This window comes from Nematolebias whitei, chromosome 1 (genome assembly GCF_014905685.2).
Source record: "Nematolebias whitei isolate Nwh7 chromosome 1, NemWhi1, whole genome shotgun sequence".
NCBI classification, from domain to species: domain Eukaryota; kingdom Metazoa; phylum Chordata; class Actinopteri; order Cyprinodontiformes; family Rivulidae; genus Nematolebias; species Nematolebias whitei.
Genome location: NC_056498.1, coordinates 42,420,637 through 42,435,254, shown reverse-complemented (window position 1 = coordinate 42,435,254; position 14,618 = coordinate 42,420,637). Strand labels below are relative to the sequence as shown.

The 14,618-nt window shown below is 50.8% G+C and overlaps 1 protein-coding gene across 1 annotated transcript; it reads right to left on the bottom strand.

The window, feature by feature from the left end:
- Positions 1-5,130: 5,130 nt before the first annotated feature.
- On the bottom strand, positions 5,131-12,365 carry LOC119417481 (E3 ubiquitin-protein ligase Topors). Its single transcript, XM_037684729.1, has 4 exons — positions 12,138-12,365; positions 9,166-11,588; positions 8,889-9,020; positions 5,131-6,760 (listed from the first exon to the last, which is right to left on the bottom strand). Exons 1-4 carry the CDS (start codon positions 12,225-12,227, stop codon positions 5,488-5,490), a joined length of 3,918 nt encoding a protein of 1,305 aa, XP_037540657.1. The 5' UTR covers positions 12,228-12,365; the 3' UTR covers positions 5,131-5,487.
- Between the last annotated feature and the right edge of the window lie 2,253 nt (positions 12,366-14,618).

Below are 14,618 nucleotides of genomic sequence, written 5' to 3'. Positions count from 1 at the left end.
TCTCCATCTCCTGGGCCAGAACAACCAGTCTCCATCTCCTGGGCCAGCTGTGACAGGAGTATTAACAATCATTTCAAACTTTGGTTTATGTCTGTCGATCATCTCAAGACCCCAAAGCTTGATTTTCATGACCCGAAGACCTGAACTTCAGAAACCTCTGATCTAGAGAAACTAGAAGTGGTATCAAGGTTTCTGACATGGTCTCAGGTTCCCATCACCAGGGGATCTGGTCTTTTGTCCCTGGTCCAATACCGGACTGTCTTTTTGATGAGAGTCCCTCCCTCTGGTCTGGTCCAGACTACATGCCTCTTACCGTCTTCACCCTGTATGGTCCTGGTGTCCTCAATGACTGTGTGGACGTCTAGGCCCCAGAGATGGTACCAGGCATGTTTGCTCAATGCGTGTCAACGGTTTCCACAGTCCTGGTGGCATTATTTGTAGAGGAAATATATTTAAATCTTTGGTTTGCTCTGCAGGTTAGTCCTGAACGTGGGCTCAGTAAAGTTGGACGTGTGTCCTCTTAAAGACATCTGTCCTCAGAGCAGCACAAAGAAAGGATTGATCCATCATCTCTAGAGCTTTTATTTGACGTCGATCCTCGGCACCTGCAGATGAGGAGGAGATATTCACCGAGATTTGTTTTTTCAGTGTCTTCGTGGGACCTCAAACAAACACCTCCCTCCTCCCAGGCTGGTGGAGGTGACGAGGAGGAGATGGAGGAGCAAGGAGACGTTTGTGCTGAGAGTCGGTCCTCCTCCTCGTGTAATCTGTCTCTGTGACCTCTTCATGTGCTGAATTATAATAAAGCATTTCAAAGCTGACACGCACGCGCACACACACGTGCACTGAGGGATGTCAGATGATTGCATCATGCGTCGCAGTGAGTAATGATGCGTGTGAGGCGGCGGCAGCAGGCATGAAAATGAACAATATGTTTTCCCGTGTTTGTGTGAAATTTCTCTGCCACAAGATGGAAGCTGTGTGTGTGCATGTGTGTGTGCATGTGTGTGTGCGTGGGCCTGTCATCTCGTAATGGTGTTGCTATCTGACAGAGAGAAAGACAGAGAGGCTGGTTGTCCCTGACGACGGAGCGCCGTGTTGCCAGGCAACTGCGCTAACAATGGCCCACCACCAGCAGTGTTCTAGAATGTGGGCGTGGCCTGCAGACAAGGGAGGCGGGGCTCTTCTCAGCCTGCCAGGCCTGAAGTTAAGTGAAGGATATTTTACCAAAGTGTCAGAACGTGTGTGAACCCAAACAAACCGGACGTGCAGAAGAAGAGTTTCAGTCTGTGGAGAAATGGATCAAATCTGTTTAAAGATAAAAACTAATCGATTAAATGTTCATGGAAACGTCCTCAGCATGCACCACGTTCAGTTTTCCTTCGTGTCAGAAGTATCTCCGTACCTCTGGACTGGAGCTCTTGCAACGAGCCAGTAAATAAACAAACAATAAATATGTGGACTAGAACATCTGTGAAGAAAATCTGAAGGACGCCGATGAGATGACAGAATATCTGTGATGATCTAAGAACATGTTTTCTCAGCTGCGAGGCCTGAAACAACGTTATAGCTGCTTCCAGTGGCTGATATGGTCACCATGGTAACCACGCACCTGCAAGTGCTAATAAGACAGGCAGACAGAGACACAGAGTAGAAAGTAAGCCTCAAACTAAAAAGAAGTCGGGTCCAGACTGTTCTGCACCGTGCACGAGTCATGTGACCGTGCACGAGTCATGTGACCGTGCACAGTCACATGACATGAGGCAGAAATGATGTTTCACTTCCTGTTTAAAAGAGCACATTCTGAGGTCAAATATGGTTCTGTGGAAGTCTGGGTGGTCCCGCTGTGCATTCTGGGTGTTTGAGAGTAAACTTCAAGGATACGAACATCTGATGGAGGAACTGTGGAAACGAGACGTTTGTCCGATCAGCAGTTTGCGAGAAGTTCAGACGGAAGTTGGTGACATCATACGTGGAGCATCTTTATTAATGTTGACGCGGTGTGAACATCACCGGTGTTTACCTGGCAACAGGCAGGTGCAGCAGGAAGTGATGTCACGCAGCAGGGAGGTGGCGTGAGCCGGGTTACGAGTCCAAGTGTCTAATTCTGGTTACATTAAATAAAAATACAGTTGAACAAACATTTGAGAGTTATTTCTGTCTCTGCAGTTTTACGTTGAAAACAAGTTTCATGATGAAAAACATCAGATGTTTAAAGAGAAATGATCGTTTTATCTTTTAATTTACAGCGAGTGAGAATCTGAGCATCAAAATCTGGTCTTTGATTCTTTTTGTTGGGACTGGATTCTGTCTCTGGGACAAACTGAGGGACACGGACTGAGCTCTGGTCTCTGCAGAGACTTTAAACCAGTCGGTGACGTCCAGAACTTTTCTTCTGGGTTCAACCACTGAAGCAGACAAATGAGACAAAGACTAAAGACCAGCCCAGAAGGTCCAGAGAACTGGTCCACAACACAGGAACACCTGGACCAAGACTTTTGCACACGCAGCTTCAAAGTGAAGGCTGTCAGAGATGGTCAAGGTTCTTTATCGTCCTTCTCATCACGAGGTGGAACCAACCTGCGTCTCGGGGTCCCAGTTACTCCCAGCAACACAATACAAAGAACCAGTACAAGATCTAAGATCTACACTAATGATGTCAAATAATACGGTTTATTAAACAGCAGCCTGAACATGAGTCCGTGCTGAGCACATGGTATGAACACAGCAGCTTAAGGTAAGAAATCAGCAGCATGGATCAGCAGCAGCACAGACAACGGGACATATTTCTAATTAAAGTGTTGTTACGTATTTTTGAGTCTAAACAGCTTCAGGGGAGAATCTTTGTGTCCCCAACAACTGTACTCTGTCCACATGGAAGACGTCCACAACATGTCCCACACAAAACGTCTCCTAATGTCAGTTTGTCTTCGTTAGAAGACAATGTTAGTAATACTTCAGTTTCAGCCTGCCTCCATGTCCTCAGTCTGTCTCCATGTCCTCAGTCTGTCTCCATGTCCTCAGTCTGTCTTCATGTCCTCAGCCTGCCTCCATGTCCTCAGTCTGTCTCCATGTCCTCAGCCTGTCTCCATGTCCTCAGCCTGCCTCCATGTCCTCAGTCTGTCTCCATGTCCTCAGCCTGTCATGTTTTTAGTCTGTCTCCCTGTCCGGTCTCTGGACTTGGTTCTGATCCACCTGACCCTGTATGATCAGCAGTCTGGTAATTTGACCCCGATGGTCTTAATTAGAGCAGCAGAGCAGCCGCTCCCTCCAGACTCATTATCTCTTAGTGTTTGTCTTCTGTGGCCCACCGAGGAAGAGGAGGAGGAATGTGTCCTTCATGCTCCACCTGGTGGTGAGAATCGTGAACTTCAGCTGAGACAGACCTGAGATCAGATTCAGGACCATCTTCAGGAGGTTCTGCTGCTCTGGACCCAGTTGAGTGTTAACACAACACCAAGATGGAAAGCTCCTCATGCTGGAGCTCCTCGTGTTGGAGCAGGTGTTGGATTCATCCTGAGATGTTTCAGAAAACGTTCATCTTCAGGATGTAAACCTCTTTGAACGATTGTTTCTCTGCTCTGTCACGGAGCAGCTGAAGGACTGAAACAGTTTTATTTTTGGACATTTATGATATGTAACCATGGCAACCATGTGGTTTTACAACCAGGAGCAGCTGATTAACATCTCAAAGCTCAAAGAACTCAACTACAGCCCCAAATCCCCGATGAGTTGAAAAGGAGGTGCCGTGGACACATCTCCATCTACCTGGAGGAGGTGCTCGAGTACCTGACCACCGAGATCCTGGAGCTGGAGGGAAACACGGCTCATGACATGAAGAAGACCGGGATCATCCCCAACACCTGCAGCTGTCCGCAACGATGAGGAGCTCAACAAGCTGCTGGGCCAAGGAGTTCTGACCAACATTCAGGAGGTCCTCCTGCCCAGGACCGAGGGACTCACCAAGTCCAAGAATACCAGGAGCAACATCTGCAACCAGTTCCTTCATATGGGCCAGAGGAGGTCCTTCCTGTCCAGTTTCAGCATCTAGAAGAACTCTTGAACCCAGGAGGATGAGCTTCATTTAGTTTGTGAATTTAATCATGTTCTCAGCTGATTCACCCTGAAGGTCAGACCGTGCAGTGACTACAGGCCTGTCAGCAGGTCAAAGGTCATGACCGGTCCTCTCTAAAATCAACATGACCGCTGGACTTAGTTTCATCTGATGGAACCTCAAGACCTCCGGGACTTGTTCGCTCTGAGACGGGGGACAGAGCTGGAGTGTCTGGAACCTTCTTGATCCAGATCAGGGACTCCAGAGACCTGAATCTGTTTTTATGATGAGAAGTTTGAAGATTCATCAGATCCTGACGGAAGTTTGTCTTAAACCGAGTCCATCTGTTGGACCACAGGGGACCAACCTAAGTCCATCTGTCCAACAGCTGAAGCTGGGACCAAACTGGGTCCAGAAGGACCAGGATCCCAAACAGCAGTTGATCTACAACAGAACGGGTCAGAATGAACAGAACCAATGGTCCAGTCAGGGTCCAGAACCTGAACCGGACTGAAACAGAGCTGAGCAGAATCCTCAATGAAGTGAAGCAACGCTGGAAAGAAGAGTGGACCAGAACCAGAAGATGTTGGAATCTGTCTCCCCACCATCACAGACATCTACACCTCCAGATGCAGGAAGAGGGCCACCTGCATCATGAAGGACCACACTCACCCAGCACACACACTTTTTGTCCCGCTCCCCTCAGGAAGGAGGTTGAGGAGCATTAAGTGTAGAACCACTAGACTGAGGAACAGCTTCTACCCTGAGGCTGTTAGACTCATGAATCTCTAACCAGGAGAATCACTGTGATGACACTGACTGTTACTTCTCTGTGCTGCTGATCTCTTGCTGCTGATCTCTTGTCTTTAAGCTGCTGTGTCCATACCATCTGCTCGCCACAGACTCATGTTCAGGCTGCTGTTTAATACATCATGTTAGTTTAGGTCTTTGTGTACTGGTTCTTCATATTTTGCAGTTTCTGGTGTAACTGGACCCTGAGCAATAACTTGGTTCCACCTCATGTACCACACGTGAAGAGGATGAACCGCTCCAGAACCAGTGAGGGTTCTGGATCAGGAACTGGTTTTGTTGGGATGAAAGCAAAGACCCGAGTGACTCCTGGACCAAACCTTTATTCAGAACCTGAAGACAGTGTTGACGGGTCCACAGCAGGGTTCGTGCGGACCTGAATTTATAGTAAGACCTGGTTCTGGTCCGACTCGTGTCTCTTAGAAAAGCATAAATAAACGTCCCGCGGTCCGAAGCTCCGGACAGAACCACGAGTTCATGTCAAACAATTTAAAATCAACAGAAACTTCTTCTGCGGTCCGTTTCACACTTTGTGTTGGAACCAGAACCACAGGACGGGTTCTGACGGGCCGCCAGGATCTGACCGTCTCTGCTCAAGTGCTCGGTGTCGCTGGAGTCAGAGTTCAGAGCGCGGTGGTTCTGAGGCTGCGAGCCGGGCCCGGAGCAGAATCCGAGGCGTGCTGGAGCGGAGACAAGGCCACGTGGTTGAACCTCCCGTCAGCCGGGAGACGCTCTGCGCTCCTTCTGTCCAACAGGAGGTGAGCAGGAGGTCCAGGACTCTCAGGCTGGACCCCAGCTGTGTGGTTGGAGTCCAGTCCTGGGGGACCACCATCAGCTGAGCAGCTGGGGGGGTGGAGGTCCACAGGAGCGACCCGACAGTCTGGACTCGAGGGTTTGAGCCCATCTCCTCTGGAGGTCAAGTCTCCGCACGGTGGATCAGTGGAACAGGAGGAGTTCACAGGGTTTGAGTCGACAGGTGAAGGTATTTTAGTCTCGGCTCTGCTGTGAGGAGTGAACTCGGGGGGTCCGTCGGTTCTGTTCGACCCGGGCAGCTCGGCCCGGAGCGCCCACACGTTGGTCAGGTGACTCCTCAACGTCTCCGTGGGGGGGACGGCCTGACTGCCGGGGACACCTGCCGGGTCAGAGGGACCGTGAGGCGGGCCGGCGGTCTGCTGAGGACTCCCTGCGTCTTTGTGTCTGAGCGGAGGTGGAGCGTTCCTGCTGCAGGACCGGGCCGGCCCGGCCCATTTGAGCAGAGGAGGAATGTCCAGAGGAGGCAGGGAGGGGACGGAGCTGCTCCGACAGTCCAAACCTGAACCCTGAGGGTCCGGTGTTGTCTCAGGTCCGTCCTGAGGAGTCTTCTTCCTGGCATCAGGTGAGGAACTGGACTCCAGGTTCTGGAACTGGTCCTGCTTGGCTGCAGAGATTCGGTTCAGGTCGCAGAGGATGGCGTCCAGCAGGGACCTGTCAGAGGGCGACTCCACCCGGTGTGGTCGGAGAACCTGAGCGTCTCCACCACCGTGTCCATCTTCACGGGACGGCTTCGGACCGGCCGCCGGGTCGAACCCGCGGGCGTCGGTTTGTCCGGCATCGTTTTGGAGCCGCGCGTCGTCCTCCATGTGGTCCACGTCGCTGTTGTCACTGATGTTGATCCGACCCGCCAACGGTCCCGCCGCCTCGGCCTCAGACCTGTCAGACCCCCGGTCCAGGATCTCCACAGGAAGTTCCCCTATCGCTGTGTCCAAGGCCCCGCCCACCCCCGCCGAGTGGGCCAATGGGAGCGGAGGAAGGTCAGAGAAGTCGATGGTGTGCTGGCTGCTGAGGGGGCTGCTGCTGCCGCTGAGGAGCTTCCTGCCGTCGCTGCTGTCGCTGTCCAGGGTGATGATGACCGGAGGACTGCACACAAACACAAAGAGGACACCTGACAAAAACACCGACTACACAAGTCCAGCACCTTCAGGGTCACGCTCCCAACACTGAAGACAAACAATCTGTTTAGGTTTACACAAGATGAAGATTTAATTCACAAGCCTCTCCTGGGGACTGGAGCTCCGGGCGCTCGACAAACATCTGAGGAGTTTGAAACATGAACAGAACCGGTGCAGTTTGAACACAAGCCGACAGCCGGTCGCAGACCGGATCGATGCTCGGCGAGAACTTTGCTGCTCTCACTTCAGAGCAGCGACGCCCGCTCATCACCTTGAACTGTGTCGGAAACAGACTGAAGAGCGAGTTCTAGCCTCGGCCCGTCACGATAACGGTCTGCTGGACGATTTATCGTCTCACTAATTATTGAGATCAACGATAATATTATTTGAAACTTGACAACAATTAGTAATTGTCAAATTTAAAGTTAATTAAAGGTTAATTAAAGGTTGGTTAATGTTTGTGTGTAGTACCTTTCTTGACCACTGGATGGCAGTGTAAGACTGTTTGAATGAAGGATGGATAGTGAGGGAGCGAGCAGCGTCTCTTTAGGAACAATGTGAGGGAGGCCCCTTGACGTGACATGGGCTGTCTGTTCGGTTCTCAACATGGCGGACGCTCGGTGGTTTGAGCTCTTTAGCATTTTTCACACAAAGCTTTTAATAAAAAAATCAGTCAACAAGTTCTCAGCTTCTTTTTTCAGAGAAAAACAACTTTTTACACAAAGACACGAGTTTCAACTGTGAATTTTGGAGCTTCGACAAGACGGAGGGTTTTACCCGACGTCGGCCTGTTAGCTTAGCTCGTAGCTTAGCTTCTCAGTTTAGCTGCTTTTAATCGTTCAAAAACACGATGTTGGACGTTAAAACAGATTTTAAAGAGAAAGGGAGGGGTCGGTGTCATTGAGTGTCTTCAGTAGAAAGACACGAAGAAACGATATGAGGTCGATCATTTTCATTTATCATGAGATTAATTGATTTATTGATTATCACAGCAGGTCTATTGTATCCAAAGCTCCTCCTCATCAAGCTCCAACCCCAGATCATCCTCTCTGATACATTATTTGATGTCAGAACCTCCACGTTGTATATTTAATAAGGAGGACAGAGACTCCCCTGGACAACCTGCCACAGTGGGGCGCCCCGCTGGTATAATGGGAACACTGGAGTGTTTTTCCCAGCAGCCTCTTTGGAACCTGGATTTGGTTCAAACAGAGTCTGAGAGAGTTGTGGCTGAGAAGGGAAATGAATAAATGATGCTGATCTAAAACAACAAGAATCTAAAAACATGAGAGTTAGGGATGTTAAATTTAAACATCAACTGATCAAAGGATACAAAGGTGTCGTCAATGAACTGTTGCAGCTCCTCTGTTAGCCCATGAACTCTGGCCTGGACTGGTGTTTTTATCGTAGGAGCACAAGTGGGCCGAGCTCTGAGAGGAGAACTCGTCTGAGCGGTGTCAGAATTAAAGAGTGTTTCACAAACAGCTTTGAGGTGAATTAAGATTTAGATTCAAAAAGAGCGAGTCTTGAACAGAGCAGAGGAAGAAGTACGGAGGCAAGAGAAGTTCTCCGTTCACAACCTTCTGAGGTGCTGTCACTAGATGGGAGATGTTTCCAGTACAACCTGGACCTAACGTTAGAGGCCCAGTAATAATACTGGAAGTTAGGAAGGGCTAATCCTCGGTGCTGACGATGCTGATGTTAGACCTTCATCCGTTTGATGGTTTTTCTTATTCCATATAAATCCTGATCATGTGTCCACGGACGTGAAAAGGATTTAGACGAAATAGATAGACATGTGTACAACTTTCATTTTTAATGTATTAATGGTAGCTACTGGTGACGGGGAGTAAAGTCCAACCACATCCAGGAGCTAAAAGTAGCGTTTGTAACAAAACAGTTTAATTTTTATTCATTATTATTTTCAGGTTGCTATAAAATAAAAACTGTTTGTCGACACATTTAGTTTACCAGAAATCTTTTCAAGCTGCAGCAGATTTTTATGAACAACCGAAGGTCGCCCCCTGCTGGAGGTCGTCACAGCTGCAGGGACTAAATCTAGGCTCAGCCCCGCCCCCTGGGTCACGTGACCGTACCTGCTGTGCCGCGCCCTGCGGTGGCGTTTCCGGCGGCGTTTGTGCCCCAGAGGCCGCTCCACGTTGGAGGAGACGGTGCCCTCGTAGATGATCTCCACACTGGGACTCCGGTCTCCTCTGGACCTCTTCCTGCTGGGGGACGACACAGACCAGAGGTTGGGTCATCATGGGGGGTCTTTATGCGTCACGTGTTGAAGTTTTGTTACGATCAGAAAGTTGTTAAACAATTTAAAATATTTTCAAGGCGGTTTTGAAGCTAACAGGAAGCGGCTCTCACCTCTCTTCTGTCTCCTGCTGAGCCTCCTTCCTCGGCCTCTCCTTCCTCCTCCTCCTCTTCTCCCTCTGCCGGCCCCCGTTCTGCCTCCAGGTCGGGTCCTTGGTGCTGCTGTTCAGGTGCCGGCTCTTGTACTTCCTCTTCCCGCCGGGCTTCTCCACATGGCGGGCGAGCTCGACGGAGGAGCTCCTCGGCGTCGGTGGCGTCCGCTGCGGCGAGAGGCAGAGAGGGGAGGATGAGCAGGAGGGGGAGGAGACGGGGGAGGTGAGGGGGGAGACCTGGGTGCAGCGGAAGTCGGGGCTGGACGGCAGCGGGGAGCAGGAGTCGGCGCTGGAGTCGAACAGCAGGGGGGAGCAGCGCCGCATCATGGGGGGGTAAATGGAGCGGTTTGGGTTGCTGAAGGTGCCGCTCCTCCTCAGGCCCTCCTCTCGCCTCCTCTTCTTCTTCCTCTTCTTCTTCTTGCTGCTCTGCCCGTCGTCTCCCCGCCGCAGAGGGGATGCCGGGTCGAGTGAGCGCACCGACTTCCTGCTTCGTCCTGAACTTCCTGACCAGGACCGAGGGCGCCGCCCCCACACCTCCTCGTTCTTCTGTCCCACCTCCTGCTCCTCCCTGAAAGCACCTGACGTTGAGGGTGGGCTTATGGGTAGGTATGAAGAGGAAGGAGTGGGGGAGGGAAGGGGAGGAGCCTTCTCAAGTGGTTGCTCCTCCTCCTCCTTCTCTCCCTGCTCCTCCTCAGAGTCGGAGGAGAGCTGCACCAGCTCAGGAGTTCGCTCCGCGATCGGCTTCTTGTACCCGACAATCAGACACTCCTCCTCTGCTGCCTCCTCCAGTCCGTCTCCTCCTCGCTCAATGGCTGGCTCCTGAGGGGCGGGGCTTAACGGCAGCGGAGGATTGAGCGAAGAGGACGGTTCTGCTGTGGAGTAGGAGGGGCCAGGCGTTTCATCGTCCCACCCCGACAGGCTGAGGCTGCTTCCTGTTTGGATGATGTCACTGATATCGTTGCTCACGGTTCCCTCAGATCCTCCTCCCCTCTCCCCCTCCTCCTCAGATATGGCGATGACGGAGCTGCCCTCGGAGCTGCTGAGCCCGTCCAGCTCCATGGTGGCGGCGGGGGGAGGATCGTACACCGCCTGCAGGTCGTAGCTGTCCATGTTGAGTGGCGAGCGGGCGAAGCTCAGCAGCTCGTGCAGGAAGTGCTGGGTGCGCGCCTGCAGGAACGGCTGCAGGTCTTCCTCCAGGTTCAGCGTGTTCTCCAGACCGTGGAGGGCGAGCCGGGCCATGATGATGTTCTGAACGATGTCCACCAGAGACGAGTTGGAGCCGTACATCACCCTCAGCTCCCGCCGCAGCCAGGGGCGGAGTCTGTTCAGGTGGGTGGAGCTTTGATGGAAACTCTCTGCTGTGATCTCGCGCTGTTGCCCCGGGTTACCGTTGACCCCTGCAATGCCACGGACCCGTATGCCGCATCGGTAGAGCATCCGGCGAAAATCGAGCATCTGCCCCTCCCTCAGCCGCTGCACGGTCCCGCCTTCCCGCTGCAGCCGCTGCCTCGCCGCCAGGCGGGCCATCAACCGCCGTAACACCCGGCTGTTAGAGGCCAGAGACGCCGCCGCCCCTCTAAGTCCTGTCAGCTGATTAAACAGGGCCCCGTGATCTGCGGCGTCTGCACCCCCCCTCACCCTCTCCCCCACCAGCTCCTCCGCCTCCTCGCTGTCTTCTGCTACATTTGAGACAGACAGGTGGCGAGAAAGAGGAGGGAAAGAAAGACTCGGATGATCGAAGTACAACTCCCACACACCCCTCGCCCTCTCCTCCGACACCCTCCCTCTAGCTCCCCTCTCCCTCCTGCGCCTCCTCGTGGTCGTCTCCCTGCCGTCAGCCACCCGGTGCCTCCTCAGCATCAGTCTCATGTGATGGTCACTCCTGGCCGCCGATGCCATCGCTGCCACCATGGCCACAGTGGCGGCCACGCTGTTGTTGGGGGGGGGCGGCTGCAGGGTGTACTCCTTGAAGTCGTCCTCGGCGCGGACCGAGTGCAGGATGGAGGCAAAGGGCTGCTTGCAGAGCGGACACTCGGCCTTGTTGTGCGACCACTCCTGGATGCAGGGGAAGCAGAAGCGGTGCAGACAGTGGTCCAGGTATGCCAGGTTGTTGAAGCGATCCAGACAGATCGGACACTTGGAGTCAGGCGACGTCTCCTCGGCTGCCATCACCGCCCGTGTGGAGGTGGTCGGAGGTGAAGAGGAGGTGGACGCGGGAGCCACTGTGGCCGACGCTGAGGTTTTGTTGCTGCTTTTCCTCCTGCTGCTGCTCCTGCTGCCCTCTCGACTCCTCTCTGTGGTTCCGTCTACAGAACCGCCCGCTCCTGAGGCGGCTGCAGCGTCGCCCCGACGAACACGCAGCTTCATCCGCATGGGCGCCGTCACCTGAGCACACAAAACACAGGATTTAATGCAAACTTTAAACTGACCCGTTTATCTCCCGTGTTACACTCTGTAAACTTTAAATAAGTTACTTTAACACAAAAAGCTCATGCCGGATGACCCCATGAGGTAAAATCAGCTGAATGTGTCATTTAAAACAAGTCACTCAGCTCATTAACCTGAACTGTAGCTGAAGAAACTTCAGTGTTCACGGTCAACACTAGCAGACTCAACACCTGTATTCATCTGTAACTTAGATGTAAACACTTTTATATTCTGTTGGCAGTAAAACATTTTAGTTTTGCGCGTTTCTTGTCAAAATATACTGAAAAATGTGCAACTACAGAACGATGCTGTTAGCATGCTAGCAAGCTAACCAGTTAGCATCGAGCTAAACGGCTGTTGCTTAATAAAAAAACGACCAAATTAAACTCAGCATTTTAAACTACAAGCTGCAGACATCCCGTTACATTAGAGGTCACGTGACATGGAGCAGGTAACTTTCTGCCTCTCTGACGTTGTTAGCATGCTAACATGGCTAGCTCCCAGCACCTCCGCAGCAGGAACATCTCCGGCGGTTCGCTCCTCGTTATCCGGTTTCTTTTTCCTTCTCCGGGAGGAATTCCGCGCCGGGAGAGGCATTTTCCCGTCGGCGATGATGTCGTTCTCCCCGGCTGCGGTACTCTGGCCCGTTTAGAACCAGGATTCCGTTGAAAACAGAGACATTTTGTGTCGGTTGTTCCAAACCGTAGCTGCTTTCAGGGACTAGTGGAGACCGCGGGGCATGTCGGGAATTCAACCTCCGCCTGCTTATCGCCGTAGAGACAAAGATCGCAAATAAATAAAAAGACAACTCACTAACAGCGAGAAATAAATACAACCTACAAAAAAAAGGTTTGTAAACTCAATCATCCTGGTAGATAAATCACAGAAAAGCTTAAATCATGTCCAAATGTCAAGAGTTAAGCTTGTTTGTAAAACTTGTAAAATTACCTTCTTTTGACTGACATTGATTGGCATTTCAGGTCTCTCTTGTAAACTTTTCATTCATTCAATCTTTATTTCTACAGGTTAGTGTCATTGAGCCTCGAGGACTCATTTACAAGAGAGACCTGTTCCAGACAAAGAACGAGAACAGGAGTCCTCGAGGCTCAGTGAGACTTAACTGAAGTACAATTTGTTTGTAAACACTTCATTTAAAGCGCTACATATGTTTGCATTTGTAAAGATTTCTACTTGATTGTTATTATTTTATTCATCGAAAAAGAATATCAGATTAAAGCACAGACGGAGTGAAATAAATATCAGAGTGATACCGCTTCTTTCGTTCTTTGTTTTGTTGCCATGGTAACGGTCTGTTTCCTGCTCGTTACCTCCCAGACTCCTTCGCGTTACTTCAAAAGATTAAAACTGATGCGGAAGTCAGCCAAGATCAAATACATAAACATAAAATAGTCAAATATATAAAAATAAAATACAGTAACGTTAGAGAGCGTTTGTTGATCAAATAAAAGCTCAGCCTCGTCTCCCATGTGACACAAGATGGCGCCGGTGTAGGAGCAGCAGTTGTAAACAAACCGAGCAGAGGAGTTTCGTCGTCCCCGCAGGGTCGTTTGGGTTTTCAGGAAGAGATGGAGACGCTCAGTTCACGGGCTCTGGACAGGGTTTACTCTGTGGTAAATGATTTTTATATAAACTTTGTTCTGAGTCTGAACTTATTGCAGAGTCATGGTTAGCTTAGCCGTTAGCTTAGCCGCTAAAGCTACATCAGAGGTTCAACAAGTTCAATTAAACTGTTGTAACATCTTTAAAATATCATCTTTAATAAAACATCATCAGAAAGTGAATTCATCAGTTGTAAAAGTATTAAACAATGATTTAAAAACACAATTTATGTAAAATGTAAAACGTTGATTCTCCAGACTTGTATGTTTCTTTGAGTCTTTTTAATTTTTCAGTCACTTTCATTGTAAAACAGTTCAGTCTGGTCCTCGACATCAAACGAAACCATTAGATAAAGACGAGTCGTTTCCACAGTTTGTTGTTTTTCATCACGATACTTTCTGTCCTTTGAACAAAACACCACATTGTGTCTTTTTATCAAACTGGGCGTGGAGGATAAAAACAGTTTCATACTTAAAAAATAATAATTAGCAGTTTCCTGTTTATTGTTCATCATCTAAAGAAATAAATCAGGTTGTGGTTCTGAAGGCTGCTGAGAACAAGCGCCTGAAGGTCCAGGTCCAACCACCAGGATCAGTGACGTGTGGTTGGTCTGAGCTGGAGGTCACGGAGCATCTCATCCTCGTTTCTCTACATACCTGCGTCAGGAAACCACCTGTCGCTCTGAGCTCCACACGTCTTATTGTGGCGGTACAACTAGTAGCTGACAGGAAGTGATGTAACGCTCTGCTGTGTCCTGCAGGTCTTACTGGCTGTGGTGGTTCTGTCCTGGTCCTATGTGATCTACGCCAGCAGGGTGGCAGCTGATTGGCTGCTGCAGAGAAGGACCGCCCTCCTGCAGGGAGCCTGAAGGTCCAGCTGAGAACTGCTGCAGGTCTGGATCTGGAACGTCTCCCAGGGGTTCCTGAAAGGTTCTGGTTCAGATGCTCAGTCTTCATCCTGAGAAAACAGAAACGGCATCATCATCATCGTCAGCAGCAGCTTTACGATGAAACTGCAGAAAACAAAGATGGAGATCTGACGCTTAACCTGATCAGAACCAGAACCTAACGGACCCGTGTTCTGACTGAGTGACCCAAACGGACCCGCGTTCTGACTGAGTGACCTAAACGGACCCGTGTTGTGACTGGGTGACCTAAACGGACCCGTGTTGTGACTGAGTGACCCAAACGGACCCGCGTTCTGACTGAGTGACCCAAACGGACCCGCGTTCTGACTGAGTGACCCAAACGGACCCGTGTTCTGACTGAGTGACCCAAACGGACCCGTGTTGTGACTGGGTGACCCAAACGGACCCGCGTTCTGACTGAGTGACCCAAACGGACCCGCGTTCTGACTGAGTGACCCAAA